Source organism: Gymnodraco acuticeps, unplaced genomic scaffold (genome assembly GCF_902827175.1).
Source record: "Gymnodraco acuticeps unplaced genomic scaffold, fGymAcu1.1, whole genome shotgun sequence".
In the NCBI taxonomy this organism is placed as follows: Eukaryota; Metazoa; Chordata; class Actinopteri; order Perciformes; family Bathydraconidae; genus Gymnodraco; species Gymnodraco acuticeps.
This window is the reverse complement of record NW_022992126.1, coordinates 2,599,290-2,624,996: the sequence shown is the minus strand read 5'-3', so window position 1 is coordinate 2,624,996 and position 25,707 is coordinate 2,599,290. Positions and strand designations below refer to the sequence as shown.

At 40.0% G+C, this 25,707-nt stretch overlaps 1 protein-coding gene across 2 annotated transcripts in view; it reads right to left on the bottom strand.

Moving 5' to 3' along the window:
• Positions 1–769: 769 nt before the first annotated feature.
• LOC117537935 (phospholipid phosphatase-related protein type 5-like) overlaps positions 770–25,707 on the bottom strand; it is a 56,502-nt gene continuing 31,564 nt past the window's right edge. Inside the window, exons 7-11 of one of the 2 annotated variants that reach the window (XM_034203352.1) lie at positions 7,456–7,576; positions 6,744–6,994; positions 5,856–6,032; positions 4,082–4,212; positions 770–3,177 (exon numbers count right to left, since the gene is read on the bottom strand). In XM_034203352.1, the coding sequence (XP_034059243.1) occupies positions 3,069–3,177; positions 4,082–4,212; positions 5,856–6,032; positions 6,744–6,994; positions 7,456–7,576 (789 nt within the window). In that variant the 3' untranslated portion in view covers positions 770–3,068. Of the gene's footprint in view, positions 3,178–4,065; positions 4,213–5,855; positions 6,033–6,743; positions 6,995–7,455; positions 7,577–25,707 lie in introns of both variants that reach the window. The other variant, XM_034203353.1, reaches the window with a different exon arrangement.

Sequence of the window (25,707 nt, the reverse complement as noted above, 5' to 3'; positions counted from 1 at the left end):
TTTGAGAGAAATGGTTATTTTGTGTATATAGAAAATGTTTTAGATCTTTGAGTTCATCTCATGAAAAATGGGAGCAAAAACAAAAGTGTTGCATTTATATTTTTGTTCAGTGTAATACATTTGCTCTAGTTTTCTGAATGTACTTTGTATTGTAAGTACAAAAGTGAGGATACTGCTTCTATGTTGTATTCTTTCAAAGCCTCAAAATCAGAGCTTCAGTCAGTATAATTCTTCCAGCTTAGATAGTAACATGTCATAGAAAGCAAAGCCAAATTGTGAATAAGACAATTAATGCTGGCGGAATCTCCACGCTTCACACTGTCAAGACTTATTGGGACACACACTTGTGATTTCATTTATTGTGGTTGATTAGAAATCTGCTCAGGTTGAGGTATGCCGGAGTTTGGATGGGATAATATGAGGTCACACATCTCTATCTACCAATAACAATGATAAAGGGGAATTTGTCCCACCCTAGGCCCACCAAAGCTAACAAGAGGATCAGGGAGATGTCACTCAATTTCAGTTTATACATCCACCCAGTCCTGAGAAGAGGTCTAATAAACAGATTAACTTAAAACACCTGTGAGGTTGTTCACAGAGCAAATCTTAAATTATATTGGATACATATGTGCTTTTCCTTCTGTGACAAGTGAAAATGACTGCTGTGAAAACGGTGTACGGCTCTTAGTCTGATTTGATGTAATAGCAAAAACAAATGAGACTGCTTTAACAGACTTAAGTGAAACATTTAATTCAGGCAGCAATGTGTGGTAATCGCAATTTATTTTGGTAAATAAATACAAAACAGGGACATGTTAACATGAAAATAAAATTATTTCGACAGTTATGGTGTTCTCTTTATCTCTTCAGTTGTTTACAAAAAATTCTGACTGAAAAGTTTCAATGAAGGTAATCTCGGTGCTATAATGAGCACCTTCTGCTATAACGGGCATTGTTAGGATGCCTTGGCAGGAGTCCTTTGAAGGCCCGCAGTTACACACAACCACAAGTGTGTAATTATAGCAGCTACTTTTGACAGTTTAACTTAAGAAAACAGATTGCCAAATTAACAGTTATCCTGCCATACAATGTGCTCATTATAAACATTCACAGAAATCTGAATCGTACCACACACACACACACACACACACACACACACACACACACACACACACACACACACACACACACACACACACACACACACACACACACACACACACACACACACACACACGTACACACACACGCACACACACACACACTTAATAAGACCATATAGCAATTTCTTCTTTACAGTATATAGCTCTTCGCACACTCTAGAATAACATGCTAGCAGTGTTCTCCTGAGCCACACACACCAGCTGTATGTTGTGAGATCTTACACACTCCTACACCGCGCTACATTCCTGCTCATGGCCAGGCAACTACACAAGACAGCTTAAGATAGTTTCACATTGTTCACATAATTCAAACGTAATGAAAAAGTTGTATATACTGTGTAAAGAAACCTATATACTGTACAAAACTTTGCAAAATTCAGAAGTCTTACACACTGGTCTGTGCCCTTGGTATCCTAAAGTAATTGTGATGAAAGGATGCCGGGCTGAAGCAGGAAATAACTGGACAGGACGGATAAATGGGAGCATCAACAAGTGATTTTGAAATATTCTTAAAAAACATTAAATATGAAAAGTAAAAGAAGCAAATACAATAACATTAAGATACTGGTATTTTAAAGGTATAAAAATTACACATATGAAAGTGGTATGGGAGAAATAAAGTGTCAAATATATGCAAACTAATGCTGTGTTTCCACTGCACGGTACTGTTCTGCTCGACTCGACTTAAACCTGGTATTAGGTTCTTTTTTAAGTCCTTTCAGAAGCAACTCAACAAAATGTCTGCAATTGTAGGGCGCAGTTTTGTGCATTTTTTAAATTAGGTTTCTATTGAGGGCAGATTTGGCTATTTAAAAACATGTACCATGTTCTGATGATGAGCATGCTCTGACCAATCTGTGGTCTGCATTGTTTGCTTTGATCCTCAGTTTCGGCGGGAAAAAATGTGAGTCTTGTCGAGTAAAGCACTTCTGAAATATGCAATAGAAATGCAGCATTACACAAACAAAGACTCAACAAAGAAAAGGCAGTAAGTCAAATGATAAAACCTTCCAAATGTTCCACAGCATGAATGTACAACCTACAGACATTTAGAAACACACACCTGAATAGTAAGTAGATAAAAGATATTTGGAGAGTTGATGGAAATCTAGTCCAGTTCACTTCAAGGATGAATTAACTGATGCCTCAAACAAACGTGGTATCACAAGCACAGCTGTAGCGTGTATAAATCTCTCTTCTGTCACTTCACACAATATACAGCAAGAGATCAATCCTAAATCCCCCAATAACAAATAAGATACAACACAGTTAATTGAACACTAAATTGGTTCATCTGTGCCATCATTTACAAAGGTGCTTTCTTCTTCAACTCTTGTTATTTTTGAGGACAGAAATACAAATCTGTACCATAATACTCCACAGTACCTGCATTTCGATTCCATAAAGGTATGTTTTTTTTAAATTCTGTCCTGTTTTCCACTGTATTGTCCTGAGCGTTGCAAAATAGTCTGATGAGGGCGATCCACCGGGGATTGGACTTTCCTTCGATCCCCAAACTGTTAGTTTTTATTTAATTTACCAAGTCATCACCAGCCAACTGTCTTCAGAGTCACTGTTGGGTCTTTGTGGAAACCAGGAGAAGGAGTTAGGACACAGTATTGCTTCAACAGCTCTGGCTTTGGCGATTCTTTCATTGGGTCTTCAATACCTGAAAGAAATAGGAGGCCATTGTGGAGGACAAACAGGACAAAACTGGACAGAAGGACATGGATCCGTCAATGATTGGTCCTTAGCGGATGACAGGTTTCAGCCATGTGCACGTGTCGCTGTTCTGTCTCCTGTGATTGGTGGACCTTCAGACCTGCGTAGATTTGACTCGTCTGAGAGGATGTCGTCCTTCGGGGTGGGCACGGCAGGGCGGGGGGCATTCAGTGGGAAGGTCTAGACTGCGCTGGTGAGGCAACGTCGTGACGGGAGGAGCACATCGGGAGGGGTTGGGGACGGGATTGGCTGATGGTCATGTGATCTCAGAATACGGTAGCCCTGGAGCCTAACAGGAGGGAAAAGGACAGAGAGAGGATGAGGAGAGAAAGAAGCAAAGAGTATAATATAGTTCAAAACATGTGGGAAGTTAAGCCTGAGGGAATAGAGCAGATCAACTTTACTTGACTGAGACAGTGAGAGACAAGAATACAACATGATGATGTCTAGACAAGAGATAGTACACAACAAAGATATCAGACAGAAAGATGCATACATTTGGTTACAATGAAACAACCAATGTTATCATAAGGACAAAAAAAGGAGGCTGATACACAATCAAAAGCTAATCTGTAGTCCCACATCCATGTTCTAAAAGGGTCAACTTATCCAGTTAAAGTTAATTTTATCATGCTAACATGATAAACATCTAATATATGCGTCACTAAACACAGAGTATAGCTATTTCTGATGGGATTGGTACTAGTTTTCTAGGTATTTCCATAAAAAAAAGTATAAATTCTGTCTTGAGGATGGCACTAGAAAGGATGAACATAGTAATTGCAATTCATCCGATGGGGGACATGAATTTCTGTCAAAATATTTCACTCAAACGCTTGAATTATTAACTACATGGTAGCGCTAGGTGAAATTCATACTTAAAAGGTGTTTATGATGTTCTTTTAACTTTTACCATGAACACACATCATATTTGTGTATGTTTCATTATATACAGCCAAAAAGGTATGTAAAATCAGTAATTTGATTGGCTGTCGCTCCTATCAATGTTTGTTCTTAATTTGCTGAGAGCTTTTTGATTTCTCCTTCCTCACCCCTATGGTTAAACATGATTATCTAATCACCATCAGATGTGCGGCAGCTGTGTGGCCTACATTACATATATTAATAGATATCTACTTAATCAATGTTTCTCCATCAAGTTTTCCCCATCCCTTACCTGGAGGCTACTTAACTTTTCGAGTGGACTCTCCACGCGGGGTAGGCTGAGAAGAGGGATGCCGATCGGGGGCTCTGGACGCTGATGTGGTGGGGGACTCGGCATGGATATTTGAGTTTGCTCGAAATTGTTGATCACACATGACACCTGATGGAGAGCATAGAAAAGAAAAAATATATTGAGAGATCCACTCCACTGCACTTTGAAGATGGATGATCTGGTGCCTGAAATGCCTAGAGTGTGCCTGGTAACAGATACTGAAGAGGACACTTACAGAAAAGTCATATTCAAAATAAGACAAAGAATGAAATATGGGAGGAGGCATGGAAAGAAAGGGATGAACCAAAGTGAGATCTTTGATCTTTAAAATTAACATCGACCTGATAAGTTTTGCCAGAAAAATTGATTGAGGCTGAGAGGTCTAAAGACCAAATGACACTGTTTAAATCAGCCATAAAGGTCCAGATCAGTCCATTCACATTCATAGATGTGATAGTGTGTGTGATTCCTCTATAACACAGGCAGTAGTGCTCTTTCAAGCTTGTTCATCCTCCCACCATCTCTCCTGCACCCATCACACCAACACACTGCTCTCTCTCTGCATTCTTCCCTCCTCTCTCCATCGTCATAAAGCCTCTGCCACAGGGACGTGCACAGGTACGGGCTAATGTTGCCCGGGCAACGGCCCTTTTTAACTTTTTGGCTGACCTGCCCCTCTGGAGAGAGCGAAAGTCTTTTTTTTCTGTTGTGGCCGAATAAACATGATAAGCCCACAATTAGTATTGTAGAGTCTCGCTGCGATAAAACACACCTTGTCAGCACTGTCATCTGAGCGTCACGTGACTTTGTTTACAATCTGACAGCTGAAAAGCAAAGGAAAGCCCTCCGAGTCCGGTCCGGTCTCATGTGGCTATGGTGATCATGTGCCTGCCTGGCTTAGGTGGCCAATCCTCGGGTCAATCTGTCCCCGGAAATGTCCCCGTTTTTAAATATGCTTGAATTGATTTTGAGTTTTCTCATGGCAGTTAGAGTATCGGGGACTTTACTTCCTCTTGACACCGTCGGTTATTTACACCTAAATATACTTGTTATTGTGCTTCTGTCTTTCTGTGTCTTTTCATCTGCTCCGTAAACTCCCTCACCGCTCGCTCTCTTTTCTTGATCGCCCTCTCACGGGAGAACTCTTCACTGTCCCGCTTCATTGTAGGATTTCTGCCATGTCTCTACTTTAGTTTGACCATCTCTGTTATGAAGTTATGGAATACTAAATAAATAAGTAATTAGATACCTTACCGTTACTGCGCTCATAAAGAATGATAAGACTAAGAATAATGCGTATTGAACTGGTTTAATCAATTAGTGAGTTTATTTAAGGCACAGCCGTTACAATGGTCGAACTACATTAAAACAGAATTGTCCGCATTTTGTCTTTAATAGTTCCTAACATTAGATATGTTAATGAGATATGGACCGCAAAACAAACAATTTCCCTGGTTTTCTTTTTTTATAAAAACTTCTTACGTTTTCGGGGGGGTGGGGGGAGGCCCTTTCTCTAGTTTAGAGCAATAGCCCCTCCAAATGTCTGTGCACGTCCCTGCTCTGCCATACAAGGACAAAACACATTCACTATATCAAATTTAGCAAAAGTAGAGATGAGGGTTTGACCTATTACCGTCTGCTTTTCCATCATAAACACATTATGTCACAGAAAGGTATATCTTAATGAGAACAGCATGATAAGATGGCATCCATTTCTTCTTTCCCTCTTCATATCCCCTCTCTCTCCTTACCAGGAAGGCAGCGATGGCCCCTCCGGTGACAAACCCAGCCAGGACATCGTTCCAGTGGTTCCTGTGTTCAGTCACCCTCACCACCCCCACCAGCACGGCCAGGGACAGCAGCACCAGGCACAGGGTGGGCTTAGTCAGGCGTGTCCCTTTGGTCCGGAACACCAGGGTCACATACATCTGGAAGAGATACAATCAAATAATGAATATCATATTATCTTTCCACTGTGGGCTGAACCGTCTTGGCTACATGTCTTCAGTCAGCTAGCTGAGATAATTCAAAAGGGGAACAGCTTGAAGAAGCCACAAGAGGCCACAGTCTGCAGTGAATCACAGCAGCTGAAGGGTTTGAGGAGAGGTACAAAAGAAAGCAACATCAAAACCACTGCCATGTTTGGTTAAATGCTTTGATAAAATGACAGAAACATGACACTGCAATTAACTGAAGAACAAAGGCTCCATGTAGCAGTACTTTAATCATTAATACATGATGTAATAATAGAGACTCACATGCACGTTTTACCAGAAGGAAATTACATGTCTTCATCAGTTGTTAAATCAGTTATAAGAAAAACCTTTGGACTGTGTTGTTGTGCTTAATTTCAGCCAACATGATTTTAGTTAAGTTATTTTTTAAATATTGATATAAAAAGGCATTAGGTAATTATTTATGAACCATTAAGAATCCCTTCATTACAGCTTGTAATTTATAAACGTTTCAATATAATGAAGCATTACCAAAACATGTTTTTTGAGCTATTTTACGTCTGCAATAGTGAAATCTTAGCATGAAAAATATCCTTAAAGTGGCAGACTTTATAGTATTTGTTTGTCATCAACATACATCATCCTTCCTCCCCTGTCACCCATAGCCCCCTCAAAGACCCCTACCACTGTGTAGATGGCTGAATAAAAGCTGAGCGCTGCGTCTTTGGAGGGGAAGGATTTGCGGGCGGACGCCACCAGGTAAGGGTTTCCTGTGCAGGCTCTGCGTTCTGCGATGTAATGCAGCGGAGACTGGCAGCCCAGAGCTGTGTAGTTTGGCTTGCAGGCAGACAGGAAGTGAGGCGTCTGGTTTCCTGTCACCACTTGACCTGCGTTGGCAAAGATGGTGGTGGTGAAGAGGCCGAAGGAGTAGACACCTGTGTAAAAAGAAAAGGAAGAGGGACAAAGTTAGAAAGTGGTAGGGTGTGTGTGTGTCTGTGTGTTAAAGCTCAAAATAAAAGAAACAACGAGACTGATGACAGTCAGAAACAAGAACTAAAATGAGAATTAAAAGTTAGGCTGACTGCAAACTGTGTGGGAGTGAAAGGCCAGACAGACATAGCCTTTGCTTTTACGCTCCATATCTAGAGCCATCACTTTAAAAGATTCATGACTTAGATAAATACAGGCTACAGAGATGAGGAAAATATGACAGAACATCAACAGAAGAGAACACGAAGAAGGGTAAATGAATCCAAAGGAGACCTAACTAAGGAGCTGTTTTTGGCCGTAGGACAGAGGAGGACTGATGCTAGTCTAAATCAGACTTGGACCCAGGGTAAAGAGGCTCTATTTAGTCAGAACTAAAGAGGCTCTGATCTTTAGGACTCTGACTGACCCAGAAAACGTACGATCCTTCGGAGGAGGGGGTTGAAGTAACAGCAGTCAGCGGTCACTATGGTCTTCTCCTGAGCTCCCTCTGCCTTCACAAAGAAACTGGTCACTTCCCCGATCAGAATCTGGGACACAAAGAGAGATAAAGAGAAACCACAGTTATGTTGTGTCAAACAGAAAGCTAAAACTGTGTGGTTAAGGATTAATCAGCCTCACTGAATATTCTGTCAGTTAAATATGGTGCGCAGCAAAATTATTCATGAGTGTTCGTCCCTCATCCTTGCAACAATTACATTTCTCCTTGGCCAGCCTCATATTTCCCTCACTATTTGGCTGATTTTATGCTGCTTTAGTAAATCCCATCATTAACGCCTCCCATTCACTCATCAGTGGGAGTTTGTCGACCTAATGTCTCATAGCTCTTCTATCTCTCCATTTCTCTTTTTTTTTTGTTCTTACACATTTACTGCAGATCCATAAAACCATGACAACACGTTGATTAAAAATGTCATGCAGTTTAATAACCTCAAAAAGCGAACATTTGGTTCGCCATAAAACATAAATTAAACACATCTTATACTACCTTCATGAAAGATAAAAAATGTATGATTAATGTTCCACCCTCACCCTGATGACACGTCAATAAAAACTCCATTACCTTTTATTATTATAGCCTTAACACATTTTGAAGACCCATTTAAAGAGGACAACCCCGAAAGCCTCTGGCAGACCTTTCAAAAGCACTTTTAAGAGTTTAAAAAGCATGTAAAATCAGCAGGACATTGATCTCGTCTGACAGGGGAATGATTCTACTAAACACATTTTTGGACACCCTGCATACTGAACCTGTCTGATCATAGGACCCCTGCTGACAGAAGCATGGATAGATGTAGGTTACATGCTCATACAATATGGATGGCTCCGAGCTAGGAGTGTGGGACGACGCTAATGCAGAAAAGCTCACTGTACTCTATGTGACAGCTGAAGGCTGAGGTTTACACTAGCACCAATATGGGGGAACCACCAATGGAGGGTTCAGGGGGAGTTGTGTGGCTCGTGTGTCAACATCAATTATATCTTTGGAGTATGACACGACCTGAGTGCTGAAAAGCTTTACTGAAGTGATGTGTGTTGCTGAACGAGACGTCTTTTCAAGGAGTCCGACACCCCCAGGGCGTCAGAAATCAACGCTTGTGGAGTGGGCGTTCTCAAACCGACGGAAATATATGTGAAGACACCACATAAAGGTTGCACACAGCATCATTATTGTGAAGCCAGGGGGAATATGTGACTAGTAAGGATGAGATCCAGTTTTCGCTTTATATTGGATGTGTGATTTATTTTGCCTTGCGCTGCTCAAATGTAAGTGTTTGCATATATCCACAGTTTCGCCTTGTACAAGTTCTTGCGCTCTAGAAAGTCTAATAGGTCGGTGCATTGGAGCTTTAGCTCTGCAATGAAAGCACATTGAAATGTTGTTCTTTTGTACACAGTGAAGACTTCACCTACTAAGTTATTGCCCACTAGTCATATTCTGCGCACACTCCAAACTAAAGAGTTGTTGGGTTAGCAAAAAGGATTCAGAAAATGAGTAATGTTGCTATACATGACATACTTTCTAGATGGAGGAGTAGCAAATTGCAGGGACAAATGTGAAAGAAGCAGCCCCTCACAAGAGCAGCCGGACATTAAGCTAATTTTTTTAAATCATATTAGCAGTAAACTCAATCAAAAATAAATAATTAAAATGTTCTTTAAAATACATCATATAATATCATGTAAGAATCTGCTTCAAAGTTCTGCTCACAAAGCAAACACAAGTTGGAATTTGCTTTTATTTATTTCTTCAAGGAGATTCATGTGTAGTGAAATGAATCATTATTATCCCGGGAGTTAGTGAAGGTTCGGATCCTTACTAGAGGCACTTTGGCAGAGCTGGTGGAGGCCAAGGATTAGGCAGCTGGATTATTTGCAGCACATTTTTTCCCCCAGGGTGCACTGAAATCACACCACTGAAAGAAGGAAAAATAGCTAAATTAATTGGTATCAAGTATGAATGTATACTAATGTAGAGTTGTAAAAGCAGTCTTCATTACATGCAATTGGTTGATTGGATGTTGATTGTTGGTAATGGAAACATTTAAATACAAGTGTTTTTACTAGTCCACCATTATAGTTTACACTAATAATCACAGTTTTAATCCTGCCATGTTTGACACATTTGTGTTCATTCATCCTTCTTGCAACATCACCAGAGTGTGAGACGGCCAATGTCAATCCTACAGAAGTTGCAACCTCCGGTACTGAAAAGTAAAGCCTATGCCTACTGGCTTTTAACCTGAATTTTCTCTGATAAGGAAGTGACTCAACCAGTCAAATGGTAAACAGAAAATGCCCCTAATACTAACTAGATTTTATTTCCTCAGTAAACATTTTCCCTATGAGTTCATAGTCTCGAGAACTAGGTCCAAGTCTCCTTCAATACAACATGATGTTCATTTTGTAAATTAGTGTCCCATTTATTTTTAAATGTATAATTAAGCAGGGTATGCTTTAGGGCGGGGCTTCCCTGTGATTCACAGATCAATACCAAGATGTTCTCAGGTCTGGGTGTTACATTTTTAACGCTTTCAGTTCATGAAAAGTTCATTGTAACGTTTTGGTTTCCTAAAAAAATCTTAATTAGCATTTGGTTGTACTAAGCTCCACCCACAAATGACAAGCATTGGATATTCAACTGCCTTTTCACAATCTATGTTTCCATAATGCAACCTTTCTATTATGCAACAGAGAAAGACTTAGTACATGATGGCCTTAAACAGAATATACTGTACAGCAGGTACTGTGAGCAAATGCTCCTAATTGTCCCACTTAGTAGTCTATATGTAATGTTCAGTGGGCTGCTCAAACCTGTTGAGCCCTTTAAATACTCTGCCAGCGATAATAAAAGCAAGGTCTCAATGAGTTCCATTAAGAGCAGCACTACAAAAGTAGGTCTTACATCATGTGGTTTTAACACATTTACTGTTACAGTCCTAATGTATTCCTAATGTATTCCTGGGAGGTGCTCTTGTGTATTTGAGTGTAGGGGAGAAGAAGAGTAAGAATATTGGAGGAGACAGTAGCCACTGATGATAGTCAGCCAGCAGCCAAGGGGGAATACTAAGATTTAGTGATTAAAGAAAAGAAGCTGATCGCAACATAACCAAACTATCAAAAGGCTTTCAATATTAATAAATCATAATAGACCTTCAACATTTTACAGCTCTCTATACAGAAAATAAACTGTTATATTGGTGTGAAACAACCTTAGAAACATACTATAAAAGAGGTAACCTTAAAAAGGACGATCTCTCTGCAGATGGGCAGGATGTGTGATGGACACAGCTGCTGTAGCCACAGACCTAATGAACACCCTCATGTACTCATTATCTGCAGCACATGTGCACACATGTACAATGGCCAAAAGATGAATACACTGTGGTCATGTTGAACAAATATGAAAAGCTAATGATGAATTGTAATATCTGAATCTGATTTAATTTGTCTCTATGGTATATGATTTTTAAGCAGCTTCATCCCACTTCTGTGAGACTCCTTGAAACAATGAGTGGGATTTGTTGGGTGGGTAAACACAACATTCAAAGATGGCACCTCCTCCCTCCTACGTTGCTCGCCAGAGTGGAGAAAGCCAACTTCTGCTGTATATATTGATTGTTTATTTTTAAGGAAAATCATACTAGTTGTGCCTTTGATTTGGGAAATGTGTAGAGTAAGGACTCCATCTCTTGCACTTGCTTTTGACTTGATTATTTGGTTGCAAAGTGACGATTAAATATTTGCGAGAACAAGCAGACTCATAATTTTCATCCCAGATTTAGATTTGACAGCTTGGCCGTTTCCTAATGAGTCCTTAAAGGCATCATCAAAACAAACTGAATTCAGAGAGACTGAAAGGCAGCCAATCGGAGGGAAAGAAGTTTGTAATGTACTACAGATCTGCACAGTTTTCTTGAATATACAATATGCTGGGGTTGGCGCCGAGTCGTTGAAACATTCATTTGAGGGTTTATATTTGAATTATTTATAATTTCCCTTTAGAGTTTGTGCTGTATCGTATAAAGCTACAAATAATTACATGATCTGACACTGAGTGGTCTGACATGTTTCTCTCACCAGAGACGTACCCATTAGGGAAGCTGATGTCCGATCCTTTATCTCTACTCAATTTCCCTTTTCAACTACTCTCAGGCAACGTGCTCAAATCGACATTCAATGGTGATGAGCTCCTACTGAGACATTTCTGATCCATTTCTCTAACAGCCATGTTTGCAAAAGTATCCTGAGTCAATACTAATCATTTTCATGCTGATCTCACTAAAATGCTACTTCCTGCTGCTCTGCTTTAATCACAATAAAAGCTATTTAATAGAAGGTAATATACAATGTATTGACAGCACTGGGTTTACAGTTCCCATGTCATGGCCATTTCTACGGATCATAATTCCATTGTTGAGGTATACTAGAATAGATTTATATTGTGCAATTTTCCAAACTCACATTGGTTTCTCATACATGACATGGGACCTTTAAAGTAACTTTCATTCTCTTCTGCGACTTGTAATTCAGGAGTGTGCAGTAATCAATATCCATACAAATAATATATAAAAGCTACAATCTTTTTGTATTTACCTAGATAAAACAGTGCACATCTTTTTTAACAGAGGTTTTTTAACGACAGTCTTGTAGCTATTTGATTTGATTTAATTTGAAGGTAACAGAAAAATGAAGGCTGAACTTGTTTGATACATACATACAATAGATGTCATTATCTATTGCCATTATTTTTGCACACCAAAAACACACACAAGCGCAAGTCCACAAGTACAGAGATGAGAGCAGACAAAAAGGAAGTGAAAGGTACAGGCATGCAAACAAAGGGTAATTTTCACAAATAGAAAGTTCATGAAAAAAGGTATGACTTTGTGAGTATGTATTAGAAAATGCTAACAATTAAGAGAAATTGGAGATAAAGCTGGGAAGAGATTGGAAAACACGGCACCATTTTAAGAAGAAAGCACAGATGGGCCAACATTCAGCGATCCTGAAAAACAAAACACGACATATTGCCTCTGCTCCGAAAGTAATAGCCCGCCTCTAATAAAGAAGAGGATGGAAACCTGAGAGTGTTTTTGAGGTTCAGAGGAGGGCAGATGGAGACTGTCAGTGAGCAGCATGTTGTCCTGCACAGCTGAAATACACTCACCAGTGTATGTCACCACATTATTCAAGCTGTGACTTTTAAACTGCGCAAGGTCCAACAACAAAATATGTAACCTTAAAAAACTCTGGCCAATTACTGTCTAAATAAATGAATCAGCTGGCAGTGTTTGCTGAATCTCATCCCTCCAGTGCTATTCTGTCCTATCTTAAGTCATTTAAATAGCTGTTGTGTCAGTATTAAAGCTAGAGCAGGGGTGTCAAACTCAAGGCCCGTGGACCAAATCCGGCCCCCGACTTTATTTTATTTGGCCGGCAAGAGCTTGCAAAAAATATAATATGTTTATTATACGGTTTCATGCCACTTTACAGAAGCACGATGTCCATAAACTACATGTCCCACAATGCATCTCATTTTGTGACACACACACTGAAGAGACTTGCAATTATTTGAAATGATTTGCCCTAGACTTCTGCTCTCAGACGAAGTAAATTATGAAGTTATTACCCTATCCGATAATAATCCAATGCAGAGGTAATATAAAATATTTTTTTATATATATTTATATAGTCTTAAAGTTACAACCGGCCCTTTGAGTGCAACCTTAATGCTGATGTGGCCCGCGATGAAATTGAGTTTAACACCCCTGAGCTAGAGACTGGAACTTAATCAACAAACTAAAAATACTGCAGCAGCCCTCAAGTCTCTCACTCCAAACCAATCTTTAAAATGCTGGTTAAGTCAATGCGTCATGATCCAATTTCTGTTTCAATTGCCTTAAAAAAAAGAAAACATTAAAGATGAATCACCAGTTTGTGAACTATAACACTGAAAAGTCAATGTTGACAGATCAAGGTTCAAGGTTCTTTATTTGTCAAATGAAATAGCTACAGTGTAGTTATGTCGATGAAAATCTTGTGTCACAGGCTTTTCCAACAGTGCAACACAAAACACAGAGAAACAAAAATATAGTGCAAATAAATCGTAAATTGTAAATAGTAAAAAAAGTGAAATAGTGCAATAAGAGTCTACTGTTTATGCAAGTCATTGAAATATGATATATTAGGTAAATACTAAATAGATAAATAATTTTGAAGTAGCAGCCAGATTAATATTGTGGATGTTGTTTCAACAGTTCAGGTGTTTAGCAGTCTTATTGCCTGTGGGATGAAACTTTCCCTGAGTCTGGTGGTTTTAGTCCGGATGCTGCGGTAATGCCTGCCAGACGGCAGCAGACAGAACAGTTTGTTGTGGGTGATGGAGGGGGATTTCTTCCTGAGCCGCTGGGGGTAAAAGTCCTCCATGGATGGCAGCTCCGTCCTGGTGATGTTCTGTGCAGTTTTCACCACCCTCTGTAAAGCCTTACGATTGAGGGCGGTGCAGCTGCTGCTGCCGTACCAGGCCGTGATGACCTGTAGAAGTTGCAGAGTATCCTGGAATCCATTTTGAACCTCCTCAGCCTGCGGAGGAAGAAGAGCCGCTGTCGAGCTTTTTTGGTGATGGTGTGAAGAGTCCATGTCAGGTCCTCAGTGATGTGGCCCCAGAGGAACCTGAAGCTGCTGACTCTCTCCACCGTAGTCCCATTGATGGCGATGGGGGCGTGTCCCTCTATCTGCTGCTTCCTGTAATCCACAATCAGCTCTTTGGTTTTGCTGACGTTAAGATGGAGGTTGTTATCCTGGCACCAAGATGTCAGGTTTTCGACCTCCTCTCTGTACGCCGGCTCGTCGCCGTTGGTGATCTGGTCGATGACGGTTGTGTCGTCAGCAAACTTCACGATGGTGTTGGAGCTTTGTGTGGCCACGCAGTCTTGTGTGAACAGGGAGTAGAGGAGAGGGCTGAGCACGCAGCCTTGAGGGGCTCCGGTGTTGAGGATCAGGGTGGAGGATGTGATGTTTCCCACCCGCACTGCCTGGGGTCTGCCCGTCAGGAAGTTCAGGATCCAGCTTGGAGGGCACAATGGTGTTGAATGCTGAACTGTAATCAATGAACAGCATTCTCACATATGTGTTCCTCTGGTCCAGGTGTGAGAGGGCAGTGTGGATGGTGAGGGCTATAGCGTCGTCTGTGGACCTGTTTGCTCTGTAGGCAAACTGCAGGGGGTCCAGAGAGCCAGGGAGGGAGGAGGTGATGAATGTTTTGACTAACCGCTCAAAGCACTTCATTATGATGGAAGTGAGTGCTACTGGGCGGTAGTGGGTGATTTTTGTCTTTTTGGGGACAGGAACGATGGTGGAGTGTTTTAAACATGTGGGGACTACAGACTGCAGCAGGGACCTGTTGAAGATGTCCGTGAACATCTCTGCCAGCTGAACTGCACACACCCTGAGAACACGGCCAGGGATGCCATCAGGTCCAGGAGCCTTGTGTGGGTTAAGGATTTGCACACATCTGCCCTGTTTAAAACAAAAGGGCAGGGCTCCTGATCCTTCTGTGCCTCCACAGCCTGGCTGATCCTGGATGATCACAAAAAATACTTTACTCCAAGTAAGACAATTTAAAGCAGATGTTGTTTTGGTTGAACAATTGAAAGGCTTCAGTTATATCAAGTTAGATATATGTTTTCCTTAAATCTAAATTCTAAATGGTGGTATTATAGGCATGCCAGTGGGTTCAATAAAAACATTCAATCTGTATTTTTAGTCTAAAGTTGTCTCTCTCCTAAAGATAAACTGGAACAAGTTGAAAATAACTTGAAACCTTTGAGCAGATGTTAACTGTTTTTCTGGAGGCAATAGATATGTTTTTTAAGCTGCACGAATTCCACCAGCCTGGCTGTGTGGTCATTAAAGATTCTAATCTAATCTAATTTATTTCAGCGGAGGGATAAGGAAAGATCTCAACAAGTCAGAAGAGATGGTGTAATTAAGATTTAGGCAGACGTTTGTGTGCAAAAATCTGGAGGAAGAGAAAGACATAAGATGATGCAATGCTGGAGAACAGAAAATAGGGCAGGAGAAAGTTATAGAAAATGAGGAGTTGATAAAAGTGACACACAATTAGAGAGAAAAAGGGCAGAAGAAGAAAGAGAGGAAGAATATCTGATAGAACTGCCTCAGAGAGAAGGGAACACACAGCCTCCTTTGGAGAGAAGTAGGAGCACCTGTTTGTGCATAAAGGTTTTTATTATTTCGATTTGTCGTCAAGAGTCTGGCAACTCTGGAGGTCTTTCAACTCTGACAAATATATAGATAAGTAGAAAGTATGAAGGGTGGCACGGAAAAAGAATAGCACATGGGAGTGTTTGTTGGAGAGTGATGGGAGAATCTCCGGAGGCTGAGCGTGACTTAAATGTCTTTCTTTGATTTTCCACCTCTTGTGACACTGTGACAGTCGAAGGTAAAGGGCTTTTTGTTGCTTTTGTGAGCATGACTACAAACAAGCGCATGACGCACTGTGCAGTCTTGCTTGACCAATGCTGCCAAAAAGAATAGAAGGAGATTGTAAGGTCATTTCAGGAAAAAAAACCTAATGTTTTTCTTTATTTGAAAGCTGATTTTCCAAGAATGCCTAGTGGGCTGCACTGACAGGAAGTGTACACAGGTGGATTATATTAAACAACAGATCATGGATTCTCATTCGACCTTACATTTCAACTTAAAGCTACTCCACAAAGAAATACATAAAATCAAAAGGTAGACATATTTAAATCACCACACATAAAGGTAAATATACCTTTAAAAAATCCTGATAATAAACAAACTGCGTACTGTGTTTAATAACAAAAGCAATCAGAATGGGAACAAGTGATGCAGCATTAAATGTTTGTTTGACGTCACAGTACATAAAAAGCGATTTAAGCTTGAGGGGGAGGGTGGAAATGTATGCGTCTGTTTCTTTTTTACAGATGTGATGGAATTATTATTCATTACAGCTTGAGGATGTTGTGAGAAAACACTAAATTTAGCTGTACACATTTACACTGAGCACTGCTGCATAGTGAATCATAACTGGTGCAGTGTTAAACTCCTATCCTGTGTGTTTCTTTGTGTGTCATTTACACTCATACACATTTAAAAAATGCTGTAACACTAACTGATAGCAGCCCTTATAGTTATTATGATCAGAAACACAGACTACTTCATTAGGATTACACCATGTCTACATGTCGTATTTCACATGACATTTGTTGATAGTGCAAGCGTAGCACACACACACACAGTTCTCACACACTGGCGATGGTAACCATGACAATTTATCTGCTTCAGCTTCATCATCACCCACACTCTCTCCATCGCCTTTTCTCTGTCTCAACCTGCTTTTATTCTGTTCTGTTCATGAACCAGGTCTTTTTGGAGGAGAAACTAGGCTACCATAAATATTTCCCTTTATTTCCCTCTTTTATTCTTTCCTGATTCAAAAATAAATTGTCCTTTCTCGTCTTCTTCTTCCTCTCTTTGTACTCGGTGCGGTTTGTGATATGACCCCGTTAGTGTTCTATCCCCCGCTTTCCCCTTTTCTTTTCTTGTCTCTTTACATTTTCCTCTATTCTCCTGAGTCTCTTCCTCGCTATCTATATCCTGCTTACTCTCTTTTCTCTATCTCCACCTCCTCATAGGCCTCGTTCACAATGCAAGCCTCAGTGCTACATTTCAGATTTATTGATCAATTTATTATTTTTGGCTGTTCATATTGTTTTTTTAAATGTGGCCAATATCAGATTCCAGTGTAAACACAGTTGTGAACTGACCCGCAAAATAACAATAAAGAAGACATCACACCCAGATCTTTGTCTTACAGAAGTGAACACAGAGGACACTGAAATGAAGTGTTTGTGGTTAGAGTCGATGGAGAGTGAAAGCCAGAAACTTGTAGGCATGATAGTGGTCAACACCTCTCCAAAAGACTCACACCAGAATGCAGAATGGTGACAAATGAATTATTACTTTTCTGATTTTCGCATAGCAATAATCCAGAGCTGTATTTGAGTAAGGACCGCTTTTGAAAGTGGCCGTGATGAGACAGATTTCATGTTTTTTGTGCTATTCACTACATCATGAAAATAAAGCTTCTGATTCATATGCGCACATAAATAAATAAATGTGCCACTTTGCCTGCAGTTTGTAATAACCTTTATTCTCCTTTATTCTCTGTGTAGTTGTGTTTCTTTCTGTCTGCTTTCCCTCAAGAAGAAACAGAGGGACCCCTGATCGGTGTGTGAAGAGACCTCTGGGCTAATCTCTCAGAGTGTGAGAGTATTGCTGGATTAGGGTGCTCATCTATGGGTCACAGCGTGTCTCACAGACCATCACACTGCGAGCGGATGGCTGGTCAGGCGTATCGACATGGGGATACATGGCCTGCTGTCTTCATCTCTCAATTCTCTATCCAGTGTGATTGGCAGCGACAGGATAAAGCCGTGATTATCCCCTATTAACCCTGCCCTTTTTTCACTGCGCAGTTTCATAAACACAACTGCAGATGTACTGAGCCGACTGTGTGCCTTTATTTCTGTCGCTCTCTCTCTCTCTTCCACATCCAAACACATGGAGGGAGAGACATATATGGGTTAACAGACAGAAAGACAGACAGCAGATGGTGAAGGGCTATGACAAAACAGATTATATAAAATATGGCATTTTAGTTAAGACGGGTATTAAATTAGCTTATTAGCAACCATGACTCACACTTTCAAGACTTTCTTCAACAACTTACAACTATATATAGTTCATTACTTTCATTATTATTTGCTGATTTCCTCTCACTCAGCCAGCTGTTGGCTGCCACTCAAAGCCACTCAAAGCCAGAGGTCCTTCTTGTAAATTCAATGTAAATCCATCAACTTCATAAAGAACGTGTTCTGACATCTTACCGATGAATACTGTACATGGTAAATGCTAAACCAAAAGACAACCAAAGGAATATTTGTGGGTATTTGATAATAAAAATAAAAACATTCTATCATAGGTAAATCTTGTTCTGCATGTAAATTGGCAATTGCAAACGTCATTACGTTACGGTAAACAATCCCTGCATCGTGCAAATGGAGCGCTTGGAAAATCTATCTGAGAAAATTGTTTATGCTGTTCCCAAATCACCAGTTCAAAAATGCAAGTTATTCCCCTTTGTGGCCAGCTATCCTCGTCTCTGTCTTTCTGTAATAATTTGTCTGCTGGTATCTTTTGTCTTCTTTGAGTGACTTCACAAACATGTTTACTGTTCTTTAGTTTATAATTCAACCTGTCTGTGTCATGCCCTTGCGCCAATCGACTCTTAAACTTTTCCTTGTGATTTTTCAACTCTAAATCCTCCTTTTCATACGCAAACACTATTATCCTTACGTGGTATGACTTTGAAATTAAAATCACATTGAGTTTTACATATTGTATCTATACGGGGAATGAAGGACATTCCCATCTACTGGTAATTTTAGCTCATAGAAATACAATGAGAGACTTTGAGCTGTTTTGAAAGTAATTTGACAGGTTCAAAACCAAATAGCGGTTGTTGTTAGCATATGAGGACAACACACATTAGTCAGACAGTTAAATGTGTTCCACTCACTATTTTTTGGAATTTAGTTTTGGCCTTTACTGTCCACATACAGCCAGCTTTTTCTTCATTGTCACTTGTTGATGATTAACATGTAGCCTGGGTCTATAATGACATTCATAATTATTACCATTTGTATGTCCTGCTGTGTCAAAATGTTCCTTAAATGTCTGGCATCATACTTCTCCACTACATGTTTAGTAGTCTGCAAAACCTTAAACAAAAGTACCGTTATGATGGTCACAATTTTCACAATGGCAATATTACACACAAAAATGGCCACTGGTCAGAACCAAAACCACTTTTTTCCTTTTCCTCTTTCATATAACCTCAGAACAGTGAATCATCAAGGAAGCTGATCTCCTCTTCACCCTATAAAAGTGTTTCAGTGAGACACCCTAATATTTTCTGCTGATCTGTGACTCTTCACAATCCTCCTCTGTCTGTCATATGTGACTCCATTATTCATGAAGGATTTTCCCGAGGCTCAACAGAATGCAAACTTCTGGCAAAGTTGCATATGGCGTTGGACGGATGTGTGTGAGTAAGGAGTCTGTGCTTGTGTGATTCCCCAGCTTGTGCTTTAAAATAGAAGGCCGGAGACAATTGCAATCAACTCGAAAATGCCAGAAGAAAAGGATGATTGCAGGTATCTACTTCCTGATTCTCCTCTTTCAAGATCTTTCTAAACGCTTACTTTAGTCTTAGTTCACAGCGCTTACGTAGGCGTGTGTGATTGTACATCTGTGAGCTTTGGTGTGTGTGTGTGTGAGCAGATTTCTTTTGGGTGCTTGTCAAAAATGACAACTCTGATTACAATAACAATAGAAGGTAAATATAGAAGAGAGAAAGGAGAAAAATGAGAACAGGAAAAGCCTGGATTTTCTGAGAAACCTAATTTTCTAAACATTAGCATAACAATAGAGCAGTCAGGGAGCATGATGGGAGTCTTAATACAAGGGAACTGTGCTGTAGCCGGGCTCACCTACAGTTATCCCATCACCAATCATATGTGTCTACCTCAAACTCAAACCAATGTTCACATCCAGGTGAGAGAAGGAAAAAAGTGTTGCTACATTTAGATTTGATATTTTCAACCCATTTCTGAGATCTCATCAGGAAGATTGGATTTTGTAATTTTGCTGCATGTTGCCTCAGCTGGAAGATTAGCTGTGTAGTTAGAGAGGAGTTGCTCACTGTTAAGGTTCAGTGATATTGTATTTATAACAGCTACATTTAGATTTAAATACATATATTTCCGTGAAATTAACACGATCAGCAGCTTAGAAAAAGGAGGACAACTTGACATGTGAATTCTCAACTTTGACCGACAGCAACAGTGTCTTTGAGGAAACGGAGAATTCAAGTTCATCATGACGGTATAGTAGTCTCAAGGCTGGTTTTTACAACAATAAAATGACCTGGGGCCTCATTTATAAATGGGCAGGTGCGTACGCTCAAAAGATGGCGTACGCCAGTTTCTACGCAATGTTTGCGATTTATAAAAAACAAACTTGACGGGAAAATGTGCGGCCCTCCACGCAAACTCTGACCCAACTAAGCACAAAAACGGGAGAGACGAGAAACTGCGACACCGCTGGCAGAAGGAAGAATGGAGAGAAATATGTGGAAATAATACCATAAATAGAATGTTACAGCTCTCATTTATCATATATGAAGAATTCATTTTCACAAATTGATTAAAGCCAATCTTAAAATGATTTAACAAACGCCTGTTTGAGACTCCTCAGTACACACAAAAACATAACTTGGAGAAATAAATAAATACGGAAATGTTATAGATCACCCCTCGATTATGTTCTCTTGTTAAGAAATGTTTTCTCATAAATGATGCGGTAAACAGAAGGACACAAATTACTTTAAACTGACGCCGTTTTGCATTTCTATAGGTTGTATAGATACGAGCATGGTTTTATATACTATCGTGTTTAATCATGTTTTATGCCGTTCACCAATAGCCTACTTGATAAGTCGCTTGTAAAACACAGGAGGTATGGAAACTAAGATCACCATATGTGGTAAATTGTACAGCTAATATAACACAACACATTAGTTGTATTTCCTTTAACTGGTGGATTATGGATATATAGTTGCTGATCGACAGCTGGGACACAAACCACCAAATACAAAAACATAATTCAGATCCAGTCGTCATGACTCCACTCCGGAGGGATTCCCCGATAATTTCTTACAGTTTCTCATCAAGGGGGTGTCTCCTGTCCCCGGTGCAAACACACTGCCTGAGGTTAGGCTACATGTAAGTGTATTGTTTTTGTCATTAACCTTTTTAGGACCACTTATTTATTTATTTTGGTGACGATCCGACCTCCATGCTGCTACTCTGGTTCAAACTGCATCCACAAAACAATATGATTTATCTCCACCTCCCCAAAATAACCAAAATCTGACACGGTGTGAGATGTCTTTTTTAGCTGTTCTGTCATCATTTCCTGCGATCTTCTTCATGCAGTCAGTCAAAATGAATGAATGGGCGTTTCTTTGACTATTTATAGGCAAATATGGGCGTTACGTGAAGCCCGCAAAAGCTGCGCCGCATTTAGAGTTGATTGTGATTTATAAAGGGAAACCGGCGTAGGATGTGCTGTACGCAAGTCCTGCGCCGGTACGCAGTCTTTTATGAATCGGAAAATGTCTGTGCGTATTTATTTGCTTTGTCCTACGTAAGCAACCTTCCCACGTCAAAACTACGCAAGGCTTTATAAATGAGGCCCCTGAACACAGAAGGATGCAGCATGGTGATGTAGTGAATATTTGAAAATATCTTTCAAACAAATAGTTTGAAGATTGCAACAGGTAACAGGCGCGACAGGCAGGTAGAAGAGAGGAGTGGAGCTGTGAATTGGCAAGAATCTGGCAAAACTATACGAAGAGGTGTTACAGTTCAATATATTTCAAAACTGTTAAAAGTAAATATTTGTGTTTTTTTTTTTTAAATCACATTTTAGGGAAACTATCATTGTATTAAAAAGATGCAAAAATCTAGATAAAAAAACAGCAGAATCTGCATTTGTAATTCAATCTCTGTCATATCCAACATCATAGCACTATTTTTGGTGCAATACGAGGAAATACATTCAGTGTAATCCTGCTGGTAGGATTCTTTATAAACAGACTGTATCTATATTTTCCTTCAGCATCTAGGTAAGGGACAGGCATCAGAAAAACGCTGGGAAGAAGAAAGAGAGGATGGGCTGGTATTATTAGATGTGGATCTAATTAGAGTAAATGGGAAGCAGCTGTGTGATTGGGGGAAGAAGAACAGGAGGTGGGCGGGAAAGGCCGTCAGAGCAGAGTGGCAACTGGTGTGTACATGGGCGTGTCATGGGGCAATAGTTTAGGTTATTTAGTGAAGAATTTACTTCTTATTTGCCATATTTGCTTTATGGCCAACCCCAAAAATGAGTAACATTGACATGTAAGTTACAGTGATGGTACTAAAACAGCTACAAATCGAGATTCAGTCTCTTGAATTGAATATTACTGGAGGAGCAGGCACCTCTGCTTCTTTCTTTCAGTGGATTTACCAGAATGATTGTAAAAATGTGGTCAAGAGTAGCAAACTGAACAAAAACTGAGGTGGCTGTTAATGTCATAGATATTCAAACTATCTTATGCTAGCTAACTCCATTAGCTAGCAATATCTCCAAATGGTGTCATGTCATCTATGTTTGTCCATTTGTGAGGGAAATGTTTAACCACCAAACAACAAATCAACATTTCTAAAAACAGAGCATTTCTTCCTTTACCTCTTGCTCACTGTGACCTTTGACCTCTCGAAGGTTAATGGGATCACTTTCCTTAGCACCTTAGATTTATTTTAACCAGAATTAGCTATTCTCCTGACATAAGCCTCTTCAACTCTGACTATTGTCCCACTTGATCATTCTTCATGCGCTTCAAACACCCTTACACACAATGTGGCTTTAATGACACCCAGCATCTATGTTCAAAGATATGACGACAACCACATCACAATACAGTTTCAGTGTATCAAGAACTCTGACTCAATTAACTCTGGCATGACCAGATGATATGGTCTGCCTCTATATTTTCCCCAATCCCCATCTTTCTGTCACATGGAGCTGCATTATGCGTGAAGGCTCTTTCCAAGGTTTAACAGACAGCAGAAGACACGGACTGGCAGCAAACGGACTCTCTTGTTCCCTATTTTGTCTCCTTCACTCCTCGTCCATAAGCTGGGCATACACTGTGGGATTTTAGAAATGTTGTTGTTTATTTCCAACTCATTCTGTAATCATTTGCGATGTAAAGCTAGAGCTCACAATATATGTTTTTTCACTGTCTGATTCAATAATAATAATTTGTGCTGGGTGCCAAACAACGAATGACGAATCTGAAATTCGCCCCAAGTCTAAAATGATTGATGTGGTTGAAAACAGTCTCATAGAATACAGTGTTTTCCCAGCTGAAAGCAATCTTCTTTTTTGTAAAGTTTTCTCTTTTGTTCCTTTTTCGTACCTCTGTTTCTTGGGTTGCTCATTCTCCCCCTTCCTCACATTGTGCGATGCATTTTGAAACCACTCTGTCTCCACTCTCAAAGAGTGCTCTCACTTTGCTTTCCCGTACTGTTTGCGAAGCTTATATTTAGCAGCATGAGAACGGGGCTCTCCAGGGCAAAAGTATTTAGCATTACATTATGCTCCTGACCCACATAAAACAGGTGAAAAAAACAAACCGCTGCATTCAAAACGTAACTCCTTCACTTCCTCTTACTTGAGCTTATAAGTGGTTGTGTGTCTGTTTGTTGCACAGTGTGAGTCTTGATTTTCTATTAGCGCTCACAATGTGCCACATGCATCTTAAGCCTGCAATTACCATTTGATTCTGCGATTGGTCACATCTGATCTTAACTGTGCGGACTGATGGGTGGTTTTGTAATGTGCAATCAGCACACACCTACAGTCTCCGTTACATAAAATACACACACACACACACACACACACACACAAAACACACACACACACACACACACACCAACACACACACACACCACACACACACACACACACACACACACACACACACACACACACACACACACACACCACACACACACACACACACACACACACACACACACACCACACCGTCATCCACCCACAGACTTACCTTCACTGATCCATTGAAACTCACGGCATCTTTGCCAAGTACAACACAAGTGCTTATATTTCCCTCACCCTCTCACTTCCTCTCTCTTCGTCTCTCTCTGCCTCACTCTCACAGTATTCTGCTGTAATATGAATCCAGTAACCACATCAACACTCAAATCTAGCTGACCCTGGTATGTGCCGCTCAGATAATCCAAGTTTAATTTGACATCAAAGCCCTGAAGAATCGCCACTGAATTTAACATTATTAGTTTCAAGGCATTTGATCAGGTTCAAGAAACATGGAGGATATTTTTGAAAACCTGCTGTGGTTTAAAGTAAAAAAAACAATTTAGTTTAGTCATTAGCTTTAGTAGGAACAAAATCCTGATCTCATCGTAGTTATTCCACATAAAATGAACTGTATCAAGGACTTATTGTGCAAAAAGTGAAATAATACTTGTTCTTGAGCGAACACCAGTCCACACACACAAACATGTTTAAATAAATACACAAAAGGAAATAATATGATGGCATAAAAGACGTCATGAACAGATCAGAAATTATCCTTGAAAGTGCCTTGCGGAGTGTTCTAGTAAACAAACTAAAGTTCAGTGTATACTTGAGCACTAACAAATGTTGCATTGTTTCACTTCTTGGCACATTAGTAATGAATTCAACAATGTTCAGCAAATTGTTGTTAACAAGTATTTTAACGATGTTTGATTTTGCAACAAAGATGGCAGGGCATCCAGAGTCGTGCCTGAACTATCGTATCCCATCACTTTGTGTCAAGTACAGTCTTCAGTAGGTTATTATTATTATAAAAGTATGAAGGTATTAAAGTAGTGTCATGTAGATTGTGTTATATAGAGTAATTTAAAAAATCTATTATGTTCATGTTACTTTGGGGCTAACACTGAAACTCTCATTTGAACAGACTTGTCTGGCCTGGTATCAAAGCTCCACAGTGTAATATGATATGTATTTTGTGTTAATGTGGATAAACGTTAAAGCAGTGATAGCAACATAATCCCCAGCTTGCCTTGAGGGCCTGGTGGTGGTAGGGCAGAGGCTGCCACAGTCTCTTAGTGGAGAGAGGATTACGCTTAAAGCATTCTCAACAAAGATTTAACAGATTCACTTAAAAGCGAGCAAATTAAGGTGGAGATTCTTCTAGGGGCACTGCACCAACTCAGGGAGTACTGAGCCTGTGAACATTTTCACAGTATAATATATCTTAGGCCCTAAAGGGAGTTTTGTCAAGTGATAAAAAAAACCTGGTTATGTCATCTGGGCCATCTCTGATAAGGCTAGGAGAACTGCAGATTTCTAAGGAAGGTGAGTTGAGAGACTCTTTGATTTGCATTGTGGGAAGTTTAAAGGTCACCTA